The 15,630-nt window shown below is 22.1% G+C and overlaps 2 protein-coding genes across 4 annotated transcripts; both read right to left on the reverse strand.

Moving 5' to 3' along the window:
- Nucleotides 1-6,245: 6,245 nt before the first annotated feature.
- Nucleotides 6,246-10,995, reverse strand: LOC122712184 (probable cytochrome P450 6a14). Of its 3 annotated transcripts, XM_043931612.1 has the most exons (7): nt 10,978-10,995; nt 10,488-10,544; nt 8,723-9,070; nt 7,994-8,519; nt 7,447-7,668; nt 6,883-7,134; nt 6,247-6,715 (listed from the first exon to the last, which is right to left on the reverse strand). In XM_043931612.1, exons 3-7 carry the CDS (start codon nt 9,053-9,055, stop codon nt 6,549-6,551), a joined length of 1,500 nt encoding a protein of 499 aa, XP_043787547.1. In that variant the 5' UTR covers nt 9,056-9,070; nt 10,488-10,544; nt 10,978-10,995; the 3' UTR covers nt 6,247-6,548. The 3 variants fall into 3 exon arrangements, with proteins under 3 accessions (XP_043787549.1, XP_043787547.1, XP_043787546.1); XM_043931614.1 differs by lacking the exons at nt 10,488-10,544; nt 10,978-10,995 and adding an exon at nt 9,355-9,396 and having other exon boundaries at nt 6,246-6,715; XM_043931611.1 differs by lacking the exon at nt 10,978-10,995 and having other exon boundaries at nt 10,488-10,717.
- Nucleotides 10,996-11,587: 592 nt separating this feature from the next.
- Nucleotides 11,588-15,000, reverse strand: LOC122712185 (probable cytochrome P450 6a14). The gene is made up of 6 exons (XM_043931615.1): nt 14,897-15,000; nt 13,780-14,129; nt 13,061-13,586; nt 12,485-12,706; nt 12,050-12,301; nt 11,588-11,903 (listed from the first exon to the last, which is right to left on the reverse strand). The coding sequence occupies exons 2-6, from the start codon at nt 14,110-14,112 to the stop codon at nt 11,740-11,742; spliced, it is 1,497 nt and encodes a 498-aa protein (XP_043787550.1). The 5' UTR covers nt 14,113-14,129; nt 14,897-15,000; the 3' UTR covers nt 11,588-11,739.
- Nucleotides 15,001-15,630: the final 630 nt, after the last annotated feature.

Below are 15,630 nucleotides of genomic sequence, written 5' to 3' on the forward strand. Positions count from 1 at the left end.
CATTTGATGCATGTAAAAATATATACATATATATATATTTATATTTTGAAGATATCATTTAATTTATAGGTATCATCATTCAATAGGTAATCAATTTCTTTTATATAAATCTTGGTTCCCTAATTTCGATATTATCTACATGATTTTCTTATAAGTTAACGATTGCACAAATTTCTTATATTTTATTTGAAATATATTCTTTTGCAAATTAAAAAATTATCTACTGTTATTAATTGTTATCGATACTTTTCTTGTTACTTGTTTTTATTAATTAATTATTAAGGAAATATATAAAATACATCATGGTAATATCTTTCTGGATATTTTTTAATATTTTAACAATGAATGGAGCTAGCTCAACTTTTTTTTTTTTTGCTAAAAATATTTATGTTTAATCGATTTGTTGAAATATCATTAATAAATGCATTTTTCTAAATAATAATTATTATATATAATAATTATTTTTATATTTATTTACGTAATTAGATAAATCATGACATCAAACTTGTTATCGTTAATTTTTTATATCAATTACATACTTTTAATCTAAAATTTTTAATTTAGAAAAATGTACGTAATTTCATAAAAGTTTTCATAGAACTTTATGAATTTCACGAAATTTTTATAAAATATAGTATTTGCAAAAGAATTCGAATATATAATAATGCATGCTTAATTTTAACTTTAAAAAGATATTTTACAGATATGTATAATTTGTTCAATTAATAAAATTGATATAATAAAATAATATTAAAAATTAAATAACATTACAGCATATTTTTCGTTTTACAAAAATATTTAAACGTTTAATAAATTTAATAAATTTATGGTAAAAAATGAAAATTTTTTTATGAAGATTTAATATTGATTATGATATTCCATATCATGTTTCAAGCAATTAAGGTGATAAAAATTATTTTTTATTAATAATGCATTTCATATTTTATTTCTAATTTTAAACGAATTCATAATTTTTTTTCAATACATATTGTTATTTTTTATTATTATTTTTTTTATTCATTCAGTGGTTTAATTTTTCATATAATAATAATGTTAATAATAATAATAATACTACTACTACTACTACTACTACTACTACTACTACTACTACTACTACTACTACTACTACTACTACTACTACTACTACTACTACTACTACTACTACTACTACTACTACTACTACTACTACTACTACTACTACTACTACTACTACTACTACTACTACTACTAATAATAATAATAATAATAATAATAATAATAATAATAATAATAATAATAATAATAATAATAATAATAATAATAATAATAATAATAATAATAATAATAATAATAATAATAATAATGTTTCATATAATAATAATGGAAAACTCATGATCTTAATATAATAATAATTCCTAATATTCTTATTAATTAAAAATACATTTTTCTTATATTTTTCAAATGATAAATTAATAGATTTTTCATTTTTTTTTGAGTATTTATATACATTATTGTAAAAATATGCATTATAATAATTTATTATATGAAAAGATGAATCTGCCCTGTAACGAAGAAGAAAAAGCAATGTGCAATGTCATACAAAATATTAATAATGGTTGACATCACGAATTAAATTTATTAACAATTTCAAAGTTTATTAGCTTTGATATAAACGGCTCCGTTGATAAACAGGGATTCGACATAATAAGGAAATATGCTATAGAACAATATGGAAACTTGTAAGCCAAGAAAACAATAGATAATATATCATGGAATAAAACAAAAAGATATACATGTTTTTATTACAATTATTTGCACAAATAACATTTGCATACAACCATAAAGAAGATACAAATAAATGTATTTCATATAATTATCATATTTTACAATTTTCCTCATCACATGTCGTAGATATATAAGAGGAAAATTTAATGATGTAATTAATTTATTTTTAAAATAATTTCAAAATACACATTTGTTAATATGTTATTAAAATTATCTTTCTTTATAACATATTTGAACGCTTCGATAACATATTGAATAAATAAAGCTAATCACAATAAAATAAACTATAATTATATAATAATTGTTGATAATTCAGAATCAATATTTATTATATTTGATAGATTAATGCAAAATATCAAACATTTTTCTTAAATCTTGAATATTAATAAAAAACAAATATATTTTACTAAAACGTAATTAAGCTTTTAAACATCATTTTGCAAAAATATAAATTGCACGCGTCAATTGCATACGTACTTCCTGCATTTCGAAAATTTGATTATTGACATATTATCTACAAATTTTATCATTCTATTATATTATTTATTATCAATAGGAATTACAAAAGGAAATAACATATGTAATAAAATTTAGAATGAAATTTAGAACATATGAAAAAATTTAGAATATGTAATAAAATTAGAATTTAAAAAATATAAATTTTATTATTATTTAGTTATTCTCTTCTTATTTAATATTTAATCTAATTGCGATTAAATCAATCTTAAAGAAAACTATGATTCTCTATGAATTTTGTACACATACATGCATTTTGCAGATTCCAATAAGAGAAATAATTTTGAAAATAACAAAAAGTAAAAATGTAATTTTTTTACGAATTATTCTTCTATAAATTCTTCTTCTATTCTTCTGTAAATATGTTCAATATAATATAATTTAATTTATCTATCATTAATTAATTACATAAATTCTTTTTCTATGATTAATAAAAATGTTATAATGATTAATAAAAATAACAACAAATAAATTACAACAATTTCTTATGATGATTTATTAACGACAAATTAATAAGCAAGCTTATATCTATTTTTTTTTATATAAAAAATTTGACTTTACGATAAAAAATCCTGTAAAAATAATATATTCAATTTATGAAAGCGATATCAAATTAAAAATATATATATTTTTTTTCTTTTCCTTCGATAATTTTGATAATCTTTAAATAAAAATATATACATATAAAAACAATAGAAAAATATATATATAATAATACATATCGATACAATTTCTTGATTCGTCACTAAATGACAAATAGTGCATTTTATATTAGATATCGAGCTTCAATCGCTTCTTGAATGAAATTTTCAATTAAACTTGTCAGCATCTGGATAAATATAAGGATCACGATGAATCGTACATACATTAATTCTAAATGTGTATTCGAAAATTGATTTTCTTTTTACTTTATTGGTGGATATTTCGTTGTTGTTTCTGCGAAAATAAATTAAATGACATATTTTTCAGCAACAGCACATGATGTTGAATTATATTAATTTCGTTATATAATAATTTTCGCAAAATTTAAAGAAAAGAAAATTAGCACAATGTAATATATATATAGTCTATTATTATTTAAAAACAATCTTATATCGAACTTACATTACTCATATCGATTAACTATTTTTTTTATAAAATAATCGTGCATGCGACACAACGAAAAACAAATTAGTCTTGATAATCTATCATATCACATGCATTGTGATAAATTTTTATTTATTTTAATAATATTTCGACTTAATAATCAATTAAGTTAGAAATAAAAATTATTATCTTTCAAAGTATTTTGTTCAACTATTCCAAGTATTTTTTTAATATTTTAATACTTCGATTCCCCATTGTGTTTGACACTATGTTCTCGTGCCTCGCTTAATTCATTTTCAATATTCATTGAATATTCTAATTCATGCGTAAAGAGCATTGCTTATATGTATTGATGAATAACGATTATTTTCGAACAGAAGAAAATAAGAAAATTACTTACGCAATTATAGATAGTGTCTTTGTTAAATCAAAGATAAATAATTCAATTGTATTAATTATAAAATCGAACCATTCCAACTTCTGATATTTTATTTTTCTTTATATTTTTCCTTCACATTATTCTTATAAAATATCCCATAAAATTTGTTACGTTTAACAAATACTAATTTTACTATAAACTTATCGATATCTTTGTCACAAAGTTCCATCAGCATGTTGATAAAGTCAACCTTGTATTCCTTTTTTCTGTAATTCATGGTGTTCGTGACAATTTTGATGAAAAATGTAGGTAGAAATTTCATGTTGGCCGTGTTATAACCCAACAACAAATGATACAAATTCGATCTCTATTTTTTCGAGTTTTAGGCGTATTATATTTTCTAAACTCATGCCAAACTTTATTTATCGACTTGATTAACATTGGCTCTCTTCGTTCGACGAAGCGCTCATTTCCAATCATATCCATCGTTTATTCGCGTTTATTCGTATATTTCGCGTTATCTCGCGAATATAAATGAGCTCTTTCTTTTCGGCTTTATTTTATTTACTTTTTTCTCGAACATTCGAGAATTAGATATATCTTTTAATCTTTCGGATGAGAACAATATGAGTTTTGTTGTGAGGACGCCGTCTTGTTGGTTTCAAATCGAGAAGATGTATCGATATTTGTTTCATCTGTGTAGACACATACAATTTATATTGTTATAATAGAATAATACAAACACAGATAGTGTACGTTTTATCTTTATTACAGGAAAGCTTACATTTATAATATAGGATTATGAATGTATTTTTTTTGTTCTATCATGTTCTTGATCTTATTATCAATTTTTGGATTTTTCAGAATGAGAGTAGATGATCTTCTCTCCTATTATTGAGTTGTTTATAAATATATCATAAAACTTCTTTAGATATATAAATATAAATTCCAATTTTTTCAAGAGCATGAAATCCGTAAAGGGGAATGTTTTTGTCCAACAACTGCAGAATTTTTTCAAAAATTGAAGATAAATGTATAGATAATAATAAAAAGCCAGAACCAATGCAATGAGGCTTCATAGAATTGCAAAATAGCCCAATTATTAATAATTGATAAAGGGTTCTAGAATGAATAAAAGTTGTGTTGGTTATACTATATTTTTGTCATTGTTATTCAATGTTTAAATTTTTAATTTGAATATCAAAGTTTAATTTCGCAAGAATAATATTATTCGAAATGATTTATTATATTAATATGTTGTTAAAGTGGAGAATTAAAATTAAAAATAAAAAAATCTATGATTAAATGCAGGAATGAATCATGATGAATCATGATGAAAAAAATATTCGTCATATTTTAAATAATGTTTTGATTATTGAATTGAGATAATTAAAAAATTTCTCAATATTCACACATATTTCATAATAATATTTGCATATTTTATCTGTTTTTAAAAAAATAAAAAAGATGTAATCATAGAATGGTCTTATGACGCTCATTAAATTTGTTATCAAGAAAACGCACATGAATTTTCGGAAATATTATTTACTAAATTCTATATTTCTACATAGAACATTCTATATCTTATTATTCCAATTTCAAACACTGATCTATTGAAATTCTACTAAGTTATTGATAAGTATTTCGATAAGATTTCAAGAATGAGAAATACTTATCCTATTTTTTATTCTTATTTTATAATCTGACAAAATTTCTATGTATTAATATTACATTTATATTACATTATTAATATTACATTAATATTACATTATTATATTTCTATATATTATATTATATTATATTAATATTATATTTTTATATATTAATATTATAAATTTCTATATGTGATGTAATAAATAATTATAAAAGTAAATATGACTTGATAAATAGATTATGTAACATTTGAACTAGATATATTAATCTTTATTACATATTATTATATAATATATATATTTATTTTATTATTTAAATTCATTAAAAATATAAATTGTGAATTAATAAATTAAATTCATTTTAATATATATATATTTTCTCGTTGTTTTGCATTGCTTAATACAAATTTGTAATTTTTCACAATATTTAATTTTTTATTTTAAAAGTCAATTTAAAAAAATTATAAAACTTAATAAAAAAATACAAAATAATTTAAAATTCTAAAAAATAATTATATTTATGTATTGTTATTTATTGTTTAATAAAATAATTGTTTTATGTTACATTTAAATTATGTGAAATATTATGTCGTATATCTTATTTTATAAAGACTTATTATTTTTATAATTGTATTATAATTTGTTGTATCGAAATCATATGAGGCATATCAACGTACAATATTATCAATATATTTTATAAAAATTACAAAATATATTTTTCTTATTTTTTTTCTCTCTCTCTCTATATATATATAATTATAATGTTAATTATATAAGTTTAGTAATAATTAGTATATTATATTATAATTATTAGTATTATATAATTTATATAAAAATTATACGAAATAGACTTATAGTGATTTATATATTTCTACTTATTTTTCGAAAAAGATTTTTTTCTAAGAACTTTCTAGCAAATACAAAACGAGATGAAAAATACAAACATTTGTTTTAATATTAATTATGCGAATTAATATCTCCCAATTAGATTGTAAAAATATTTTTTGTTGAACATTTTTTTTAAAAAATATCTCTTTCCAAAACTAAACATTAAAATATAAATAAAATATAATAAAATATTAATAGCATAAAAATATTAAAAAATATTAAAAAAACATAAAAATTAAAATAAATATAGAATATGTTAATAATTAAACTTTCGTTATTTTCAACTCTATTTTTCCTCCTTTTGGTATCATCAAGATATTTCGCGGTTCGGATTTATACGGTATCAATGTTTTCGCGCAAACTTCAACTTTATGATCACGCAGAATCGTGATAAGACCTATCTTGCTTTGATAATGCGCAAAACGAGCACCTGAAAATAATTTTAAAACAATTATTAAAGTTTATGAAATTGTCGGAAATTGCATTTAATTTGCATATAAATATTACAAATTATGTATCATCTGACGAGATATATAATCAATAATAATAAAAGTAACAAAATTGTTCGATTTAATGTGTATAGATTAAAAAACATACCGATACAATTTCTTGGTCCATCGCCAAATGGCAAATAACTCATAGGATGTCTGTTAGCGACAGCATCATCCTCAAATCTTTCGGGATCGAATACTTCAGGTTCCGGATAAATATTTGGATCATGTTGAATTCCATATACTGGTATCCATATCTTTGTCCCCTTCGATATTTTAATTTTAGTATCTTTAAACGTATAATTTTCCATCGCTTGTCTGCTTAGTACCGACAATACTGGATACTTTCTCAATGTTTCTGTTAGGATATTAATATTTGTTTATTGTTATAACATTAATTTCATCTATAAAGTTTCTATATATTAATATTATATATTTTTATATATTATATTATATTATATTAATATTATATTTCTATATATGTGATGTAATAAATAATTACAAAAATAAATATTCTGGTATCCATATCTTTATAAATATCAAATATATCATCAATAATTTATTTATTATTATTAATGTTTAGTTTACTTGAATTATTTTCTATTTTAACCAGATTATTTTAAAAAATAATTAATAATACAATTAATACAATTTAAGACTGTTTACACACCTTTAAACACCTTGTCCAAATACTTCATTTCTTTCACATCTGTATATGAAAATGCTCCGTCATTATTCTTGCAAACTTCTTTTATTTCTTCTCGTAATTTATCTTGCATTTCCTGATTTTGAGCTAACTCGTAGAGAGCATTCGAAATGGTTGTCGAAGATGTTTCAAATCCAGCGAGGAAGAAGACGAGTGCTTGCGAAGTGAGAAGCGCATCGGTTAATTCTATAAAATATTTGATGTTACAAATTTACAATTAATATTACATATTAATATAATTACATATATATAATTTATTGCATATTTTTCAAATCGACTATAAATTGGAAAATATACGATTTAAAGTCATAATAAAATTTGAATAATCAAAAATTCAACAATAGATGTTCATTTCAATAAAACGTTTTAAAAATATAAATATTCATTACGTTCATCTTTATTTTTAAATAACCGACAATATTAATTTTTCTCGCATTAATATGGAAATATGGAAATAAACAAAAAAATTACATTTTCAAGATTTTTTCCTTTAGATTTTTAACGTACTTACCAATATTTTCTAATTTTTCTGGATGTTCCTTTAGTTCTTTCAACGTGTTGACAAAATCTGGCCTGAATACGTTATTCTCCTGTCTGTATTTGATCGAGTCACGGATCAGATTTATAAAGAAGTTGTTAATTTCGTGCGATTGTAAGTAACCACCAATTATATCGAACAAAAATGGCATATATAGCCTGGTAAAATCTCTGGCTAAGCGTTTGAAGCTGAATTTGCCAAGTTCTTCCCCCATTCGACGAAATTCGCTTCCTTCGGGCGAAAGAGAATTCATGCACACTCCGAACGCGCAGCTGCCAATTACGTCGGTCGTGAATTTTGCAGCCATATCACGACAGTCCACCGGTTCTCCGCTCTTTCTTACTTTTTCCACGTATTCCTCTAAATTTTTTGCGCAATCCAGTATAAGAGGGAACATATCCTTTAATTTGCCTGATGTAAATACTGGAGAGAGTTTCGTTCTCAATGGTCGCCATGTTTTAGATTCCAATGCGAAGAGAGTTTGAAATATTGGTTCTACCTTTAAATTAAATTATCCCAAGTTTTTATCTTTCTTCATTTTATTTTAAATTATTTTATGCGATTAAATTTTTTTTATCTCGTGCATAATTTACAAAGTGCACGAATATTCTGATATTCTTGAAAAAATTGAATTCCTATATGTATATAGGAATACCTTAGGATTTATATATATCTATTTTATAATAATAAAATTATGAATACCTTAGGATTTACATGAATTCCTCGATCCGCGAATAAGCTGAAATCTCTGATGAGAACATCCTTGATCATATCCAAATCGTTAACAACAAGAATAGGAGATCTTCCTTGAAATACTCCAAAAACTAACTCGTTTTTGTATTCTTGATATAATTGTTTTGTTTTTTCGGCCAGTGATATTTTTTTGAAGATAACTTCTTGGAAATTACCAAAAAAGATCATAGGTTTTGGTCCAGGTATGCCACGATTCTTCCATGTGTCAAAGGTTAAAGTGAAGTAATAATAAATCGCGAACAATAACGCTCCAATGGTGCAGAGAAGTTGAAAATAATCCATATTGTATCAAACTTTCTAAATAAATACAATAATAAAATAAATTATAAAAGATCAATTAGTCAAATCTCAATTCTCGTGATTGAAAAAGTCGTTAATATTTTTTTAAATTTTGCTTGTATAGGTGCTGATTTGTAAAGAATAATAAATAATGAGTAGATGCATAAAATATGTACAATATATACGTTCAATTAAAATAACATTCGACTTTCATTGAAATAAAAAAAAACAAACGTTATTATCCAATTAATTTTTCGAAAAATTTTTGTTAAATTAAATAACTAATTATGTAAATAACTAACTTATCTCAGAATAAAAATAAAATCACAATAACGTAATTGTTACAATTTCTTTAAATGGAGAGATCAATTTCTTTTATTTCGAGATCCTGCTACGATGAAATATAAAACGATTCTGCTGAGTTGGTGATTTCGCGATAAAATAAAATACTCGTATTCAGTTATATCAATTATGATCTGTTTTCTTTTTTATTTTTTTCTAATTCCCACTTGTACTACATGACAAATCAAATATTGATACTTATTATATTTATTTAATAAGATTACAGAGAGATATGGGTTTTAGTGTTAAATTATTAATTAGTTAAATATATCAATAAATAAAACTTTTATATAAATTGATATAATAATGTAGAATCTATAGAGAATCCTTTATATAATGATGGCTTTTCCATTGAAGAAAATTTCTCTACTTCATTTGAGATCAATTGGCCAATATTCTTTTTTAATTTAAGAAAATTTACATCAGAGAGTTGGAATAAATTTATAATTCGATATAGTATTTTTTGTTTTTTTGTGTATAATATCTTTTATTTTTTCTTTAATTTCTAAGAATTTTATTATATACCAATCGCTATAGAGAATATTTTTGATTGATATATATTTTTATATATCACTTATATTTTCAATTCAATTTTAGTTCAATATTTAGTATAACTATTATTTTATTTTTTAAAAATAAAAAAAAATATTTTACACTAATAAAAAAACTCACTTTTTTATATAAAAAAGAATATCTTATTTTTGTAAATTTTTACAATGTATTTTTGTAATATTATTTTCAATCATATTCAAAAAATAAATAAACTGAATTTTATATTCATAAATTAAATATATTCATAAAAACTAAAAAAGTAATTGTATTTCGTTAAACTAATTTAGTTAAATAAGAAGTAGAATCCATAAATTTATAATTTATCATATTAATTTAGCTTTCCTATATAAATATTAGTTTGATTATATAAATAAGTGTAAGATAAACTGTGCAAAAAATTATTTACTTAACTTAACTAGATCTTAATTTTTCAATTATTAAATCGATTAAGTTAATGATATTATTTATAGATTAATATTAGTGATTTATAATCTTTCATATTAAAATTGAATGTAATGATAGGAAGAAGAAAGATATTTACCATTAATTTGTCAGAAGATTATACATTTGTAGTCTATATACAATTCTGGATATAAAACTGGAAAGAAAACGTAAGATTAAAAAATACAGATTTGATTAGTTGCAATCTTGCCACATATTTTTTTACACATAGTTTCAATCGCAATCCATCTTAATTCATACATATTCAACTATCGCATAAAGGAGATTAATTGTTTTATTAGTCATTAGTGACCTTCTACGTGATCATTTAAAAATTTTAAAAACTTTTAACTTTTAGAGATGAAAATAGTAAAAAAACTCTTTGTATCTTTCTTTGTTTATTTTTTTTTTCATAATAAACATTAATCGTTTATTACTTATGAATTATTTCATAATACAAAAACATTAAATATACTATAGAACATTAAAAAAAAATACAAAAAATATTACAAATAACATTAAAAAATATAAACAAATAAAAAATAAAAAAATACTACAAAATAACCATTAATAAATATTTAACTTATTACAATGTTCAATATCTCCTAACTTACTCCAAGATAAATAATACTAGGTTCTACACACGCTAAGACTATTATATAGAAATTCAGACAAGTTAATATTTGTGAGAAGACGTTCATGCATTTGTCCCTCTAGTGGTGAAGACAGAAAGGACGAGACTAGACGAACTAATATGTACTTGAAACGTTCATTCATATTGTATCTATATAATATAATGTAAATATATAATATAATTGATAAATTATTTTTTAATATTTAATTATTCTTTTAATATTATATTCTATATTATTATATAAATAAAAAAATAATTGAAAGGAACTGAAAAGATAAGAATAAGAATAAGGAAATAAAGAAAATTAAGAAAAACAAAATTAATTAAAATATAAAACATTCAAATATATATAAAATAATATAAAAAAATAAGTATAATTATTGTTTTTTCAATTATTTTTATAAATTCATGGTGTAATTTTTTTTAAATTATTTTTTTATTAAAATGATAAATTATTATAAATCGATCATATTATATATATATTAACAATATTAATTAAGAATTAAAATTTTATATACATAATAAAAACAAAAAATATTTTTAAAAAAATTAAAAAATAATAACAATTATATTTATAAATAATAATTTAATATTTGAATTAATAATAATTAATATTTAAAATGTATATATTATAGTTTGAAATTGAGATCAAATACTTATTTAGTTAATAAAAAAATGAATATTATTATATAATAATAATTATTTTTTATATATAACATTAAATCTTAGTTATTTTTAAGTACACTCCTCCTTTTAACGCCAATAAAAAGCTACGTTCATCAGATTTGAAGGGAATCGTGGTTTTTTCACAAACATTAACTTTGTGATTGCGAAGAATTGTCGTAAGACCAACTTTGCTTTGATAATGCGCAAAACGAGCACCTGAAAACAATTTTTAAAATTTACGAAATTGCATTTAATTTGCATATAAATATTACAAATTATGTGTCATCTTACGAGATATATAATCAATAATAATAAAAATAAGAAAATTGTTCGATTTAATGTGGATAGATTAAAAAACATACCGATGCAATTTCTTGGCCCATCGCCAAATGGCAAATAACTCATAGGATGTCTGTCAGCGACAGCATCATCCTCGAATCTTTCGGGATCGAATACTTCAGGTTTCGGATAAATATTTGGATCATGTTGAATACCATATACTGGCACCCATAACTTCGTGCCCTTTGGTATTGTAATTTTAGTACCTTTAAATGTATAATTTTCCATCGCTTTTCTGGATAACATCGACAATATTGGATATTTCCTTAAGGTTTCTGTAAAGAAAAAGCTAAATTGTAATATATTAATATTTATTCGATTCAAATTGATTTCAAATATACTTATACAAAATATACAAATAATTTTTTAATTTAATGGGAATAGAATTTACTTAAAAAAATTTTTTTAAGTCTTTTTCTTTCAGATAGATTTAATAGATTAAAATACCTTAAAATTACCTTTAAATACCTTATCCAAATATTTCATTTCTTTGATATCCGTATATGTCAATACTCCGTTATTTTTCTCGTCCATTTTTCTAATTTCTTGCCGTAATTTATCTTGTATTTCTTGATTTTGAGCTAACTCATAAAGACTAAATGCCATCGTCGATGAAGAAGTTTCAAATCCGGCAACGAAGAAGACGACTGCTTGCGCAGTTAACAAAGTATCTGTTAATTCTGTAAAATATAATAAAATGTGGATACTATAAATTTTTTGACACGAACCTATTGCTATTAAATTTTGTGATATTATAATAAATAATTATTTTCATTATTGTTAATTAAGTTTGATATTTCCACACAGTATACACAATAATTATTTAGAATCTAGAATGTGTGATGGAATTTGATTTTGAATCGATAATACTTGATAATACTAGAATATACTTTACAATTATTCTCTATTTTAGAAACGAAGACAATCACAAAAGTTGATATACATAAATATCAATTTTACATATCAGTTTTTAATTTCTAGAATCGATTCTTCAAAGATTCTTCTTTGACGAATTTATATTAATACATACTTACCAATATTGTCCATTTTCTCTGGATGTTCTTTCAGTTGCATGAGCATATTAATAAAATCTGATCGAATTATATTGTTATCCTTTCTATATTTCATTGTATCACTGACCAAATTTATAAAAAATTCATCGACGTCTTTCATTGTAAACATATTACCGATTACTTCGTACAAAGATGGAAAAAGTACTTTACAAGTATTTCCAATCATCAATTTCAAAGTAGGTGAAAAAATCTTTTTGCCCATTCTACGAAATTCACTATCCTCATCCAAAAGGGAATTTGTGTTAATCCCAAAAGCGCAGCTGCCGATAACGTCGGTCGTAAATTTTGCAGCTAAATCACGGCATTCCACTATTTCGTTCTTTTTTATCACATCGTCCAAATATTTCTCTAAATTTCCCGCGCTTTCCACTATAAGGGAGAACATCTCTTTCAGTTTTCCGGATGTGAATATCGGTGAAAGTTTCATTCGCATTGGTCGCCATCTTTCAGCTTCCAACAAGAAGAGATGTTGCGTCAATGGTTCTATCTATTTACAAAAAAAAAAAGAATTAACATAAAATTTAAGTATATTTTAAACTAAATTTTTTTAAAAAAAGTTTTTTCTTATAATTGTGAAAATCAAACTTAAATTTTTTTAATGACATTAATTTATTACTGTTATAAAAATCAGATACTTATTTGGGGATATAAAAATTCTATGAATTGAAATTTTGAAATACCTTCGGAAAAATATGAAATCCTCGATCCACAAATAATGAAAAATCTCTGATGAGAACATCCTTTATCATATCTAAATCGTTAACGATAAGAACTGGAGTCATTCCTTCGAATATCCCAGAAACTGATTCATGTTTATAATCGTCGTACCACTTTTTAACAGTTTCAGATATTGACCTTTTTTTTATCACGGAATTCGCAAAATTGCCAAAAAATATTGTAGGTTTTGGTCCAGATATACCACGATTTTTCCAAAAAGCATATTTTGATGAATAATAATAGTAAATCGTGAGAATCACCATGCTTATGGCGCAGAGAATTTGGAAGTAATCCATGTTATATCAATTTTCCTCTATTCCATAATAATAATAAAAATCAATTAATACAGTAATTTTAATAATATATATAATAGTATGTAAGTTTAAATATGAAGTTGATCATTGCAAATATATAAGCAAGAATGAGAATTAAAAAATTAAAAAAAAATTTTTTAAATTAATATTATTTTAATATTAATTCAAAAGAAGAAAAATTATTTTTTATTTCAATATCAATTTATTTATTTATGAGTTTATTTATTTACTTAATGAATATTTAAGAGATAAATAATTAAAATAAAAAAAATTTTAATTTAGAATTGATTTTATGTAATATATCTTAAATAATTTTTATATGCTCATAAACATGTAATCTCATTGAAATGACTTTTTGATACAATTTTATTTCATTTATATCATCATTCATTTACACGATGAAAGAAATTAAAAATTATTTTATTTCATTTTACTATTTTATTTATTGTATTTTTGAAAATTTTAAAATTATTAAAGAACAGAATTAATTAAAATGAATAAATGATATGACAAATATATATTATTTGAAAACAAAATTAATAAAAGAAAAAAGATCATATTTAAATAATCTTTAAATATTATTCATATTTAAAGATTTCTTTAATTTATTCCGTTATGAACGCTACCTTAATGTTTATATACAATTTCATTAACTTAAAAATTTTGCATCATTTTTTTTTTGAATTTCTTAATTAATCTATATCAATAATTAATAATAATACATTTATAGAAGTAGTACTTTATTTACAATTCAAAATATACTCACTTGAAGAGATATTTATAACAAAAAAAAATGAAATTTTAAAAAAGTCTCAGATCTATTTGAGATGTCTTTCACGACTGAACGTCAGATAGAGACTAATGATAAGTTTTCTTCCAATTGGTTACATTAATATGAGTCAGATTATATATAGTCAATGTCCTTGATGTAGCCAACGACGATGATAGCGACCTCTATTTTCAGTAAAATTCTGAATTCTAGATAAATACATATATTCATATAAACATATATATATACATTTTATTCTAATTTTTAAACAATTTAAAACGAATTAAATTATTATAATTATTATTATCGATATTATTTTCGTTTGTATCCAAAAAAGATGGATCTGTAGAGTAATGTTTACATGAGAACATTCGTGTATATATCTGTTACGTATCTTTTCTGCAGCAAATAATTATTCTATAAATTCAAGAAAGAAAAATAAAATAAAAATATAATATCAGCATTTAACATAACGATACATATATATTAATGAATTCGATGAATACAATTTGCGGGAAATAAATTTTACTTATCATTCATATAATAGCTGTGTTTTATGATAAATTTATTGTTTACGAGAAATTGAATAAAAACTGCTGCGTAATAATTGCTATATAATTGAGAAGTAAATCTCGACTTGATGTTAATAATCATTGTCCATGACTTGTATAATTGTTATTATCTATCTTACAAATATCACTAATCTTTTTCCTATAATGCATTAAGAACAT

The sequence above is a fragment of the Apis laboriosa genome, unplaced genomic scaffold (genome assembly GCF_014066325.1).
Source record: "Apis laboriosa isolate Shangri-la unplaced genomic scaffold, ASM1406632v1 scaffold19_cov150, whole genome shotgun sequence".
Classification (NCBI taxonomy): domain Eukaryota; kingdom Metazoa; phylum Arthropoda; class Insecta; order Hymenoptera; family Apidae; genus Apis; species Apis laboriosa.

Coding starts and splice junctions, on each gene's coding strand:
- LOC122712184 (XM_043931614.1), bottom strand. CDS start 9,055: ATGGATTATTTTCAACTTCTCTGCACCATTGGAGCGTTATTGTTCGCG. Junction 8,520..8,722: donor GAATTCATGTAAATCCTAAG/GTATTCATAATT, acceptor TTTAATTTAAAG/GTAGAACCAATATTTCAAAC. Junction 7,135..7,446: donor TTTGGACAAGGTGTTTAAAG/GTGTGTAAACAG, acceptor ATATCCTAACAG/AAACATTGAGAAAGTATCCA.
- LOC122712185 (XM_043931615.1), bottom strand. CDS start 14,112: ATGGATTACTTCCAAATTCTCTGCGCCATAAGCATGGTGATTCTCACG. Junction 13,587..13,779: donor GATTTCATATTTTTCCGAAG/GTATTTCAAAAT, acceptor TTTTGTAAATAG/ATAGAACCATTGACGCAACA. Junction 12,707..13,060: donor AGAGAAAATGGACAATATTG/GTAAGTATGTAT, acceptor TATATTTTACAG/AATTAACAGATACTTTGTTA.